The sequence below is a fragment of the Embiotoca jacksoni genome, unplaced genomic scaffold, assembly GCF_022577435.1.
Source record: "Embiotoca jacksoni isolate LCO1_2020_lvr unplaced genomic scaffold, fEmbJac1.0.p SCAF_12, whole genome shotgun sequence".
Classification (NCBI taxonomy): domain Eukaryota; kingdom Metazoa; phylum Chordata; class Actinopteri; family Embiotocidae; genus Embiotoca; species Embiotoca jacksoni.
Genome location: NW_027185252.1, coordinates 4,206,675 through 4,221,247, shown reverse-complemented (window position 1 = coordinate 4,221,247; position 14,573 = coordinate 4,206,675). Strand labels below are relative to the sequence as shown.

The following is a 14,573-nucleotide window of genomic DNA, read 5'->3' as shown; positions in this document are numbered from 1 at the left end:
AAAAAAAAAGCAGCGCTCTGAATATATCCAGGGAAGAAGTCGGTTGCCTAGCGACCGGTGGAAGTGTAGCGTCAGCGAGCGGGCTAAGCGATCGGCTAAACACATGAATCGCGCGACCCAAAGCATCGTCTAAATGCCACCAAAAAGAAGAGGACCTTTGCAGCTTGTCCAGAGAGAAGTGGACGACACAAAAAAGCAGGTTTGTTTAAAGAATTGCGCCCTGAACGTGCAGTGATATTTAAATATGAGCGCGACTGTTTTGTGTTTTATGTCCACCAACATTTATACGACTAAGCTGATTGTGATGCTTTTCCTACAATGAGTGATGTAAACAAAGGTAAAGGCTGAGGATATCATTGAAGTGCTTTTTGGTCAATCAAGTTAATACTGATTTTTTTTTTTCTCCAGAAAACACTGAATGAAAGGGGTTCATGACGTCTTTAATGAAAGACTCGGTTAGGAAGCACAGAAACATAAACAGGACAGATTTTGAATGGAGTCTGGTCTGCAGCATCGACTCTCTCTGGGCTTGATAATCAAGGCAGCACGGTTACACTCAAAAGACGGGCTTATAGATGAGTGTGTATATATATTTGGCCACAGAAAAGCCTCATAAAAAGAATATAAATTGAAAAATGTACAGACGTACAATCCAACCTCACTCGTTTCCACTGTTTCTCTCACAGGTCGACAGTCTGGTGGAGAATGTGCAGAGGCAGCTTGGATCCACTGAAGATGCATTTCGACAGTAAACTAGTCCTCTTTACTGAAACTCCAGCTGTGCACGTTCAGAAATTGGCCATTTTACTCCTGTTCCTTTTTTTTTTTTTTTTTTTTTTTTTTTTCTCTTGTTATAATTTAGTTGTAAGTTGTTTGTTCATTTTTCCACTTCCCAACAGATGTCAAGAACTACAGATGTCGGCAGAGAAGACCCTAAAGACCCTGAAGGCACTGACAAAGGTTGGCGCTCTACTGTTACCTATTGCTCTTTGTAATAAGTAGAGATCAACAAGTGTGTAATTCAGCCGCGAGATGACGAAAATTGCAAACATGCAATACTGTCGCCTCGCCAATATTATTCATTTCATCAAGAAAATTCCAAATAAACCAGCCCATGTTTTCTGAATGGTTAAAAAAAATAACACAATTTCCACATCGTCAATTATTATATGATACTTAAAATATCATTTTTGAAGAGAGTCAGACCAACAGCAGATTGGACAATACTGTCCGAACACATTGGTCTGAACTTACTGTGTTGGATATTGCTCAGTTGTGGCTCATTTGAGTCTGTCACTGGATGTTCCAGGCTGATGAATTGGCTCCGGTGGGAAACTACGATCAGAGGAAACAGGAAGAGGAGAACCGACTGCAAAACGTCTTGGAGCGTCTGAAGACGCTCTCTCTGGAGCTTTCACCACCAGGACCGAGCAACAGAGCCGGGTCGGTCATCTGTGTGTTCGCCGAGTTAGGCTGCAGTGGTTCAGTTTCACCACAACATTATCCAGTGTAAAGCTTCAATTTATATGAATCACAGTTAGTGCATGTTAAATTTAAAGTTCAGTGGGTTTTTTTTTTATAGGCTGCAGAAGACAAATTCAAACCTTAGTTGGACACCTCATCCAAAACAAAACAAAAACAAAAATACCTTTTCACTTCACTGTGTTTCGATCCGCAGAGACGCTTCAAAGGAAGGCAATGAGGACAGTGAGGACAGTGAGGACAGTGAAGACGAAGATGATGACGAAGACAGCAACGATGACGATGTTGATGACGGAGATGAGAGGAAAGCTGTGAAACCGCCGTCTCACTCGGACCTTCGCATCTACACGGTCCTTAGTGATTTCAGAGGAGAGCAGGAAGGAGATCTGTCCGTTCAGGTGACGTACTTCCTGTTTCACAGACAAAGACGGGCCTTGAAAGTGACTGTTTTCTTTCTTGTATGGATTTCTTACATTTTAAAAAGCTGCACAGGAAAAGAAGTGAAGCTTAAATCGGGTGACAGATTCTTCTCTTAGTGCCGGCTTATTTAGTTTAAAACCCTTCGCTTGAACCTGGTTCCTCTGTAAATGACCTGTTCTGGTAAATGCTGCAGGTTTTCTGAACAACAAAAAGGAGGGAATCTGAAAGTTAAGAAAGAGATGAGGCTCTTTTTCGTGTCTCCTGCCATTTCCAGAAATGCCACATAATGTCATCTGCCACATTTGTATTGGTTCTTTATTAAAGAGAAGTAGGACTGCTGGAGCTCAGTCTCTTTTCCTTGCATCTTAAAAATGGCAGAGTGTTGTATTTACTTAAAGCAGAAGATGGCAGTCTAGCCACCCAAACGCACCACCGACAGTCCTGCAGGTCGACCTGAAGTTAAAGAAAGAGTCAAACCAAATATCTCTGACAATCTTGCCTTTGTTCGTTGTGTGTGGCGAACTCCAGCTTCTTGCGTATGATTTATTGCACTGTGGTGTCACATAAAAACACTACTTATCATCTTTTTAAGTGATGAATTATTCAGGTTAACGAGTGATTGTACATTTGAAATATGTCCGTTTAGCACATTTATTTATTTATGAAAGTTTAATAATTGGAGTCACACAAAATACAAATGATCTGTTTATTTTTAAATAGTCACTTGACCCCTATTTCTGTATATAACCTTATTTCCAAATCTGAGTTTCTGACCCACTTGGCATGAAATGAGTTTTGCTCCCCCTGGGTGTCACAAAGTAATTCAAAAGTCTGTTTGTTACCAATGCAGAACTAATGTGAAGCTATCTTTGGTTGCGTTTCCTGCTGTTTCAGAGGGGGGAGGTGTTGAGGATTATCAGGAAGACAGCAGATGGATGGTGGCTGGCTCAGGACACTAAAGGCAGCAGGGGAGTGGTGCCAAGAACCTACCTGAAGGTACAAATGCTGCAATGCGGTCACGCATCCGACAAGACGAGCATTCAGCTACAGATCTCATAAAACGTATCTGTGAACATAAAAATAGAACCTTCGATGGTGTATATTGAAGATGAATGAAGCTTTTGCGGCATTATTTCCATATTTACACCAAAACACAGAAGGATGAAGTCATTGTAAATGTCTCTCCTCACAGAAACTCATTTACACTCTTTGTGTTTTCAATCTTCAATGTCGCTGTAATTTGCATTAGATGGGCTCCGGTGTTGATGATGAAGATAATGAGGATGATGATGACAATGATGATAACGAGGAGGAGGAGGAGGAGGAGGAAGATGAAGACGGCGAAAAACTGACTGATGAGCGAGACAAACAGAAGTAAAACATTTGACTTTTTAAAGTTTGATGACTCTGAGCTTCCAGATGTTTTTAAATCTGTGTTTCCCTTCAGATTATTTATCCAGATGAGCAGCAACGTACAAACATGAAGCATTTGTTAGTCACTCATTAGTCTTGTTGTTCCTCTGTCGACAGCAGTGCTTCACATTCGAACTGGTCGACGGTCAGAAAGACTCTGACTGAGGTAAAACTCTACAATTATATCAACAAGTACTCACTCTGCTGGTGATTTTCAATTTTTGTCGATAAAATATATTTATGGTTTTCACTGTGTGTGTGTGTGTGTGTGTGTGTGTGTGACACAGATTGATGCAACAGATGTGCTGTCTGCCATGGGGGCCATTCCTTCAGGATTCAGACCATCGACTCTCAATAAGCTGCTGGTGGAGGAAGGTCATTATGCAACAAGTGTGTGTGTGTGTGTGTGTGTGTGTGTGTGAGGACTGTGATACTGGTTGATTGCTCTTGGTTACAGCTGAACTCCATCATTGTCTAGGAGCCGAAACTCTTAAACGTTCTTAATTGATCATTTTGTTTACAAAAAAATAGTTTAAGTAACGTTTCCCATATGCAATAGTCTAAAATGTAAACAAAATTCAGTTAAATATCATGTAGAACAAAGAAGAGCAGCAAATTCTCACATTGTTTTGAAGCTGGAATCAGAGGATGTTTCATGTTTTTGCTTTAAAAAAAAAAAAATCAAGTGATTGTACACATTTTTCCAACTAATTGAGTTTCAGCTACTTCCAGCTCTAAACTAGAAACGGTCACTCCAGACTTATGAAAGCTTAAACTTGCAGTTTTTGAAAGGTAAACGAGCAACGGTGGCGCATCAAGAAGCGGAAGCAGAGAGAGGATTTGGGTGATGCAGTAAGATTTAAAGGCATAACTGTAACTGTGTCTTTTTCCAGGCGTAACATACAGAGGAAGTCACTACATGCAGCCTGAGCTCAGCCAATCACAGCTCATCTTTAAAGACCTCTTCCTGGACCCGGACACCGGCAGGGTGAGAGTGTCCCTCTTTGTGTGTTGGAGAATAATAGTGATGTTAGTTGATTTTATATGTCTGTTACCTTGTGAATCTCCTGTCCCGCAGGTTCGCGCTCGCCACGTCACGACTTGCGTTTGTTTCACGTTGTGGAGCTGCAGGATGATTCCTACTCCCGGGGTCGGAGTTCAGGTCCTCAGCAGGCACGTCCGCCTCTGCGCCTTCGATGGAGCTCAGGTACCGGGGCTTTCTCTCTGGCGTAAATATTCAGCCTTGCTCCACTTCTTTACCCTTCTCAGGTTTCTGTAGAGGAAAAAAAACAACAATGGAATTAATATTGTTTGATAATTAGTTAAAAGCTAAAACTGACCTGAAACACCTGCAAAGATGTAGAATTGTGTTCAGATTTCTCTCTGTTGTTGTATTACCTGCTGTGATTCATCTCCCTGATTACTTTGGTGGAAGGAATCAGGACAACAAACAACACATTTATGACAGAAACTCTTTTGTTCCATTGACTTTTCTTTTGTTTGTGTTCCAGGTGCTCAGTAACATCCACACAGTGAGGGCAGCCTACAACTCCAAGAGCCCCAAGAGCTGGAGCTTCTCTCCGAGGGTACGACGAGGAGACGTTTTAGAGCATCGCGAACACCGAATCACAAACTCTTATCGCAGTCCAACCTTCACTGAGCTGCGGCGCTTAAATTAGCCACAATTCTCGATTTGTGTGTTGGTTCCAGATGACGGGCATCCTGCCCACCCTCGTCGACGGAGAATGTTTCCTGCGCTGCAACTCTACGTCTCCGGACCTCGGTATCCTCTTTGAGCTCGGAGTCACTTTTATACGAAATGTAAGGACACAAGATGAGAAACAGGAAACGGAGCAGCTTTTCTTTTGTCGTAATCAAAGACAAAATCCCTGTTTGTAGAATGTAGAGAAAAACTAATAAAGTAAAGACTGTTTGGGAAGCACTCTTAAGTGTGTGTGTGTGTGTGTGTGTGTGCGTGTGTGTGTGTGTGTTAGTCTACAGGGGAGAGAGGGGACCTGAGCTGTGGCTGGGCTTTCCTCAAACTGACCGACGATGCTGGAAATCCACTCACAAACAGGCGCGTACACAAAAACAGACACACAAATAACACATCAATCAGTATCGTAACACAAAGAAAGACTCAAGTGTTTCAGCTCGCCGTGTACTTGAGACACATCATGTATATATTCATACACCCAGACCCAGTTAGAGAGACATGTAAGTATGAAATCACTCAAACATGGTGGCATTTTATTTCTAGTCTGCTGCGAACAAATGAATGAATAACTACAAATTAAACCTCCCACAGCTCCCTAATGGCTGAGTCATGAATACAAAGATGGACTGACGTTACTATTTATGCACCTAAAATGTGATCTACTGTGTACAGGACCTTTGAGCTGCCAGTGAACGGCGGCACTCCCTTTGAGAAGGACGTCGCGGTGGAGGTGTCGGTCACGAGAGGATGTGAGAAGACACTGCGGACTCGATTAAAAAAATAAATAAATAAAAGGATCGAGTGAACGAGAACAAGTTTGGAGTCGTGATGCTGCAATCAGCTCGTCTCTGCTCTCTCTCTCTTCCTTCTCTCAGCTCCAGGTGGTGTTTTCCAGCAGATGCTGCAGGCCAGGCGGCAGCCCAGACTCATCGTGAAGCTGAGATCAGCCAACAGCCGGACCAGGACGCAGCTCGGGTGGGAGGATGAGAGACAAAAAGCCGATTATGTGATCTTTTTTTAGTATCAGTAAATCATTTCTGGATTTATTCCTGCAGGCATGTGTGTGAATACGGTACGAACATGTTAGAAGAAAGTATGTTTTGCTCTCCAGTCTGCTTCCAGACACTCTGCTGCACTGTTTGAGCTGCGTCCACCTGCTCGCTCTGCACAGGCAGCTGCTCGCCGACACGCTGCTGATGGACAGGCCCACCATGCAGAATGCAGGTAACACACACACACACACACACACACACACACACACGCACACTCACTCTCAGCGACTCTTATTTAAAACTGCATATGTTCAAGTTGTTGTTTTTTTACATTTCTCTGTTTCAGATCTGATTTGTAGTCCTGTACTTTCCACCTTTCCGGTGCTGTTGGACCAAACAGACCTGCTGGACGCTCTCAGGGTCAGAGCCGAGGGCGTTACGGCCTCTTTTTTTTTATATATATATATTTCTGTCCATTTGTTCCTGTATAAGTATGGATTGAATATATCCGAATATATTTTAAACATTGTCAAACTAAGAAATGTCACAATTAGGATGCGTGTGAAACAGCAGGTAGACTTTTTAAAATGATCGATTAGATTAAGCGTGAGGCAAATTGTAAAGCGCTTTGAGACCGCTAAAGTCATAAAGCCCTGTATAGGTGCAGATTATTTAGACGTGATTTTTCAGATCACAGAAAAATCCAGAATCCACCACCGCTGTTACATCATTAGATTTACAAAACAGCATCACCTTATCGTTGCAAGAAATTTTAAATGAATTTGTTTTCTTTCAGAGTGCCTGGCTGGAGGCTGAGAACAACATGAGCAGAGCACAGAAGGTCTGTGTGTGTGTGTGTGTGTGTGTGTGTGTGTGTGTGTGTGTGTGTGTGTGTACGTACTTGTATTACTTACTTGTGGGGACATAAGTCTGTTTACCTGCCTCCCTTCAGGGCACAAAAAGTTCCTGAAGTGTAAATCGTTGATTATTAGTAGAAAGACAATGTTGAGTACATCTGAAGGAAATAAATGTAAGTCAATGGAATGTCCTCTGAAGTGATGGAGACGCTGCTTTATGTGTGTAATTGCAGTACGGGCCTGTAGGGAGTGCTGTCAGGATCAGCGATTGAGCTTTTCTCTGTTGAGTATTGAAAATGTGTGTGTGTGTGTGTGTGTGTGTGTGTGTGTGTGTGTGTGTGTGTGTGTGTGTGTACTCTGCTGTTTTGGTGTGAGTATAAACAGTTTTTTCCTCCCTGTGTGTTTGCAGAGAGACTTGTCCTTCCTGAAACAGGAGTTTGTTAAAGTCTACACGTCGTCAGTCTACTTCCTCCTCCACTCGCCCTCGCTGCCCCGTCATCGGTGCGCCGACCCGCCATCTGAGGAGCAGCGGGCCAGAGTCGTCTACGCCACCCTGGACACTCTCAAAACCCACCAGCGCAACACCGGCCAATCAGGAGCTCTGGAGGTCTTTGTCGACCCCACGCATTCGCATCTCGCTTTTGACGTCACGGAATTGACCTTTGACCTCCTCAGTGTGGCGCGGTGACAATAACATCACGTTGCTCAGTTAATTATCCTGAGAGTAAATTTTGACGTAATATTTCTACACTTCGGTTTGGTTTCTAAAGACAATAATAATCCTGAAAGTGCCAGAAACACCTGTTGGAACATTTACATGTAAAAGATCACGCCGGGATTTTTCTGTTTGTTTTATTGTCAATAAATTTCACAGGAAAACGAAACGCAGCAACGCCTCCAAACTGACAACACTTTCTGGCTTTCTTTGGCCAACAGTTCACGGAAACAAATTGACCAAAGAGCCGTAGACTCACTGCTACTGTGTGGCTGATCCATATGTTTTTAATAGGTTTTGACAACACTGGTGGTCTGTGGCACTGAGGAATAAAATATATCACACTTTATATACAGACAATATTTGGATAAGTTGGATCCATTTTTCATCGGTTTTCCATAAAATTTGTTGACGATAAGCTAAATATAGAATATCACCACCTATCACTCTGCACTGGGACCGCAAATAAAGTTGCCTCAGTTTTGAGAAATGCTAACACATACTGAGCAAACATATTAACATTTCTGTCCACCTTGTGTACCGGCTAAAGACTGACAAGTTGAGAAATAGTTGTGTTTTATTTATTTAATCCAAGAGTCCACTTTGCTCCTCTTAAAGTAAACATAAAAACATTGTCACAGTAACAACGGAGGCCAATAACAGTGACAATACTGGTGACTTCATAAGCATGTTTTAATTTCCATTTTGTAATAAATCATCTCTTTGTATCATTTGTTGATTTGTGGCTTTTGTCATCTTTATGTTGGCGCTGCTCCACTCATCTACACCCATTAGTTCAACATCAGTCATGTGTGTGTGTGTGTGTGTGTGTGTGTGTGTGTGTGTGTGTGTATGTGTATAGAGTTACAGGAATTCAACAGTTTTTAGGGTTAATAATTCATCTTTTTATAGCCCGGTATAAAAGAGGTGGCGCAGCGACAGGTCGGATCAGTCTGGATACAGACTGCTGCGGTTTCACATCGAAAGTAACATCTCCCATCAAACAGCAGTTTTTGTTGAAATATATATTTTAACTGTTGGCTTTGCAAAAAAAGAAGACATTTAATTCTTCATAAATCTTGAGTCATGGCTCAGATTCTCAAAAACGCTGAAATATTATTTATCAGACAGAGATTTTAAAAAAACCAACTGGATTTAAAGTGACAGATTATTGACACTGTCCTTCACGATGTAGAGGTGTTGCTATAAACTCTTCATACATCCCCCCACAACACAATTTCACACTTAAATAAATAGTTCAACCCGCCACAACTTCTTTAACTCTTCAGTTTTTGTATGGATTATATAAACAAGATATAATATGAATGAGTGGAGGTGAAGGGTGGCAGATTTTGTCACCTATAAGCAGAGTCAGTCTCGCTGTTTTCCCCCGTTTCCAGTCTGCATGTAAAGACGAGACTGTTATCAATCTTTTCATTTTACTCTCGGAAGAAAAGCCAATAAACATATTTTCTAAAATGTCAAACTATTCCTTTAAGAGTGCAAAAAAGTCTGTCAGAACCATCCAAACATTTGTATTTATCACGTGACCCTGTTAACAGCCCTCATCCCCATGACGGCCTAAAAAAAAAAAAAGGTCCTCACGCCCCTAAACACACCTTTAAAACCACCTGAGTGTGTACACACACACACACACACACACACATGGAGCCTTTCATTGTGTTTCAGCCACATTTGCAGGCTACTCATACCCCACATCCTGTATTTCCACATTCCAGCGGTTGTTGTGGTGACTGTATGCTGCCCACAGTGACCAGACAGTGATGTTAGTGTTGGGTCGAATATCAAAGAGCAGCAACACACAAAGGGAGAAGAAACTCTTTGTGCAACTCAGATTTAACAGAAGATTGTTTCGTCTTATAATATATTAAAAAAAAAAAAAAAAAAAAAAAAGCAATTGTGATGAGCGTGCCAAATTCTTTCTGTGATCGACATATATATTTTTTTAAAACACTTTTTTTTTTTTACAGACAGTTCTCTGTTTTAAACTTGCAGCACCGAGCACAGGGTCCCATTAACATGAGTCACTAGTATCAATATCAGTGTCATACATTGTATTTTCCTTATAAAAATCGCCTACATCATTGATTCATCTCTAAAAATGTCCGATATAAAACGCTCACCGCAAGTTACCGCGATGAAAATGACTTAATTCGCCTCATCAAAAGGCAAAAAAGGCCAAAAGTGCAAAATTTACATTGACGAAGCTGTATTCGGCAGTTTCAATGAAACATCTGGGGAATCCAACATACGCAATGAAATAAAAACAACATACAGTTGCAATTAATATAAAAAATATTTACAAACACGCTATTCAAACACACCGTGTCGTGCTGCACACCTGTCTGAGAAAGAAGGCCAATAATATTCTGTTGTTCATTTTGGGAGTGGAACTTTCCATCTTTCACAAAGGTGACATTGTAATACGCGACCGACTTCTTGTTCGTCATCTATCCAATCACACATATTTATGTCGGCACTCGTCCTCTTTGCATCCGTCTTATTCTCGTATGAGATGTGTGGAAAACATCTTTGTTGCTTTCGATAAAATCACAAGTTACTTGATGCCCCTTTAAGATTTAAAGAATGTGCAGGAAACTTGGTATTTGCAGCCAGCACTTGTTCATATACAGCAATATATCAATAAATGACATCGATTGGGAGGTCAGTTTATTAACTTAAAGTGACATTGTGGAAATTCCATTCTGCAGATCACTGAGTATTGACCATTATTTCTTTATTATCATTAAAACCTGATTGTAGACATGATTATAGTTACCTGGAAATGTTGAGACGCTCTAACCCAGTTATCTTTGTCTCCCCGGAGCACCATTGTGTCTGAGGAGGAAGAGGAGGAGGAGGAGGAGGCAGAAGAAGAGAAGTCTCCAGCGAGTAAGTTGGAAAAATGATCCAGGAAGCAAAGAGCTGTATTTATCTTGTTGTGTAACTAAGTAGACAGAGATTCATTTTAAGATACGTTCTAGTAAAGAGGAATTCAGAAACAGAATAAATGAGCTGAAAGACACCAAAAGTGGTCCGTTTTTTTTTTTTTAATTTTTTAAACACATAGTTTGTATCGTTGGGCTCTTTCTGAGAGGTCAGAGGTCGCGGTCAGCTGATCAGCTGAAGAGTTCGATCTTCTGGAATGCAGTTTGTTCAACCGCAGGGCTGCTCATGAGGTCAGAGGTCACAGCGTGCTGGAATGAAATCCTGAAATGTGAAATTTCCTTCTCCTTTTATGGATAAAAAAAACAACAACTGACATGCAGGAATGCAAAACACAAGCCATACTTTATCATTGTTTGTATAGGTGTGCTACAGTGTGTAACTACAACCCGCACTGACAAATATCTATTGTACTTTGACAGACCAGGCAGGGGTTCCCATGGGAGTGTTTGTGGATGTGTGTGTGTGTGTGTGTGTGCGCGTGTGTGCGTGTGTGTGTGTGTGTGTGCGTGTGTGCGTGTGTATTTGCCTGCCTGGTGATTAGGACAGGCCTAAGACAGTTTTATATTTCACTGTGTGACGAGATAAAATAAACTATTAAACGCTCTGTGGGCGAGTTTGCAAGCTTTTAAAGTTAGTGACTAAGGAAGAAGGCATGCTGGGAAATGATAACTAGTTTCTTTGATGACCCCGCTCCCTCTCATTTGTGATAACTTGCACTGACATTTCTACTCATCAGTTCAACCTTTTAGCAAGAAGCTGTTGAGCAAATGGTCGAGAAGTTAGCAGTGTAGGTTGTGAGCATGAGCTCCGGTTTGGACGCAAAACCTACGAAAAATATTTGCAGCCGGGTCGATCCCATTTGTTACGCTGCAGAAATCACCTTCATCAGTTTACCAAATTAATGCCAGCTTGAGTCTGTTCAATGTGTCCTATTGTTTTACACATAAACGATATTAATTTTTAAACCTGCATTAACATAGACATATTATTTCCTCTCATTTATAGATTTTTTTTTAATTTTTTTTTAAATAGATTTGAGTGAGTAGTTTTGTTAATTACAGTCAAGCACTAAGCTAAAGAAGCAATGAATGGTAATGGCAGTTATTATACTTCATTAGAAATACCCGCCCTGGACATTTTTGTAGTAGAACACATTTAACAGGTTTTAATTTATGAGAATGACCTCATTTATATATTGAGTCACAACCTTAAATTCAGGGTGTTTCTGGAGGGCGTGATCAATGAAACCGTTGGAGGAGGTGACTGCTGACTTCTACTCCAAATGAACCGGTGATGCTGACGCGAACAAAAGACAACAAATGTCCTGCTTCCTGTTCATGTTTTAAAAGAACAAATGCAATCGGATTTACTCGGTAAATCCCCCTATGTGGATGTCATTTTGACCGGATCACATCGACCACAGAACAAACCTCGTTCCACTGACACTCGTCGGTGTGTCTCTGACCTCTCGAGCTCTGTGGCAACTCAGGAGTGTCCCCAAAACACACCTGAGTGACCTTAGCGAAGGTTAACGGATTAACGGGTTGACTCCGGGCGTGTCAGCCTCTGCAGAACAAAGCAAGTTTCTCTCAGTGAAAGAAACATCCCATGTTTGGTCAGCGTGACAGCTCCTTTCACAGAATGACTCACGGCACAATTTCAAAACTCTGCGGTACCTTTTAAAATGACAGTTAGCCAAGTGCGTCACCAGCACAAATCACAGGATGTATTTTACCACAAACCAGCACTCGTTTGAAGCCTGCGTATGAAAAGGATATAATACGAGTCCCAGTTCAAAAATCAATGCACATCAGTCTTTCTGAGTTTTATTTCAGCAGCATTCGTTTGAAGCTTGCGTATAAAATATCTATTATTGCGTGGTTCATTATTAGAGTTCTGAACTGAAATCCACACAAAGGTTAATCAAATTAACCTGGTTTTGACACTAGATGATGGGAAAAGGTTATGAAGACAATGGATATAATTTTGAGTCATATTTCAAAAATCAATGCACATCAGTCTTTCTGAGTTTTATTTCAGCAGCATCACTGATATAATATACTGCTTGACTTTTGACTCACTAAAACCACCACTTGAGAGGTCAGCTATATATCTATATAGATATATAGATCTATATATCTATATAGATATATAGATCTATATATCTATATAGATATATATAGATATATCTATATAGAGAGAGATCTTCCTCCTGTTAGTTTAATAAAGCAGTGTTACAATAAAGATTAATAAAGTACTGTTGCTATAGTTGCCGTTTATGGTCGACAGAAGGTTGACCGACAACCGTTCGCCTTCAGCAGTGCTGTTAAACTTGAACATTTATTCACTGCGAGCGACTTTCTGCCAACGTTTAAACAAACTGACAGCTGTCCGGTTCACTTTGTTCAGTCACCGTAAATGATAGATAAAATATCAATTGAGGAATCAACATTTTATTACAAAATAAAAAAAATAAAGAATCCAAATAATCCAAAAGTGAATCGATTTCCCCTCCCACCCCTTTGACACATCGAGCTGTGGTGCGTCCAGTTAGAGATGGTGTGCAGCAGCTCCTCCTGGACGCAGAGGAAGCCACAGAAACACCTCCATGACGCACGCGTGGCAACCGGAATACAAATTCAAACGTGCGCCCGTGTTGTTGTTTATTTCCTGACAACCCAGCGGGCCTGGCGAACCGAGACACGGATGAAAAGGTTGAACTGATAAACGCTCGTCCCACACAATAGGTTTTGTGCATCATTGTTGAAGTTTTAATCCCTCAACCTGGAAACCATCACGTCGCGTTCTGACAGGTCGACACACTGCCAGACAAAAACACAATCCGACTAATTGGTTCTTCACGCATATTGTGACTCACAGCTGACTGACATTTGTCATTTTAGTTAAAAGTATAGTGGGACTAGTTAAGACGTTTGGGGAATTTGCTTTTGTTCCCAGATTAATTGACGATGTCATGTGTCGGTGAGCATTTGGTTAGCTTAGCGTAGCCGGCTCGGTGCAAAGGCAATCCACCTGCCAGCGCCTCTAAAACTCAATAATTAATTTTCATCAATGTTGCCAGGAGGAAAACTACAGTTTAACAGGTGATAAATAAAATCCCAGCCACTCCGAACCTGCTGCCTTCACCTTGAATTTTAGCCTGATTTTGTTTTTGTTTCAGTGGAAAGCCAATATAAAAGAATCAGTTTAAAAAAAAAAAAAAAAAAAAAAAATCAATTTCAGTGGGATCCTGTGCAAACGCGAGAAAACTCAAAACTATACAAAAACCTAAGGCTTCCTTTCAGCTGTTCAGGGGTTAAAAGGTCAGTGACTTGGTGTCAGAGCATTCAAAAGTGGATGAATCTTCCGGTCTGAAAAGTGAGTGCGAAATTGCCTTGAAGTGCAGTACCACCAAAGGGCAACTAGGGGCTGGCTGCAAAAAGCCTCTGGCTCATACACTTCCATTCAACTTCTCTCATGAAAGTCAATGACATTTTTCCCCCCCCCAAGTCATTATAGTGTCGCTAAAATTACTCCTTGTTATTCCTTTTAGGGATGTCAATCTGAAAATAATCATTAATTACAAATTAGGCCTGAAAAAGCAGTACTTTTTCTTTCTTTTTTTTCTTTCTTTTTGAAATTTAAATGTTGGCTTTTATTTCTGGATATGGTGCCCCTGCTGAATGATGTTTTCAATTTACCCTTAACTCCCCCCCCCCCACATGAACACTGCATAAATTGCCTCGCAGTCATTTTTGTTGTGTGCATGTAAACGGGTCGTCGCCATTATTAGACACCATAAACATGAGGGCACACGTCTAAAAACTTCACACGGCAGCGCGCGCACACACACGCACACACACACACACACACACACACACACACACACACACACACACACACATTGATACCAGATCCATCCAAGCACCTGTCAAACCAGTAGTTTCGGCTGGAGGAACGGGTGGATGGGTGGAGTGCAGGAGACACAGAGGGAGGTAGAGGCGGAA

General features: G+C 41.3%; 1 protein-coding gene across 5 annotated transcripts; it reads left to right on the top strand.

Moving 5' to 3' along the window:
* The first annotated feature begins 19 nt into the window (after nucleotides 1–19).
* Nucleotides 20–8,309, top strand: nphp1 (nephronophthisis 1). Of its 5 annotated transcripts, XM_069144295.1 has the most exons (21): nucleotides 120–199; nucleotides 409–579; nucleotides 687–748; nucleotides 900–960; nucleotides 1,310–1,443; nucleotides 1,679–1,880; nucleotides 2,797–2,898; nucleotides 3,152–3,276; nucleotides 3,433–3,481; nucleotides 3,603–3,705; nucleotides 4,209–4,303; nucleotides 4,394–4,522; nucleotides 4,827–4,901; nucleotides 5,026–5,136; nucleotides 5,310–5,392; nucleotides 5,705–5,781; nucleotides 5,908–6,007; nucleotides 6,144–6,256; nucleotides 6,371–6,444; nucleotides 6,821–6,865; nucleotides 7,291–8,309. In XM_069144295.1, exons 4-21 carry the CDS (start codon nucleotides 916–918, stop codon nucleotides 7,567–7,569), a joined length of 1,941 nt encoding a protein of 646 aa, XP_069000396.1. In that variant the 5' UTR covers nucleotides 120–199; nucleotides 409–579; nucleotides 687–748; nucleotides 900–915; the 3' UTR covers nucleotides 7,570–8,309. The 5 variants fall into 5 exon arrangements, with proteins under 5 accessions (XP_069000392.1, XP_069000391.1, XP_069000393.1 ...); XM_069144291.1 differs by lacking the exon at nucleotides 409–579 and having other exon boundaries at nucleotides 20–199; nucleotides 3,436–3,481; XM_069144290.1 differs by lacking the exon at nucleotides 409–579 and having other exon boundaries at nucleotides 24–199.
* The last annotated feature ends 6,264 nt before the right edge of the window (nucleotides 8,310–14,573 follow it).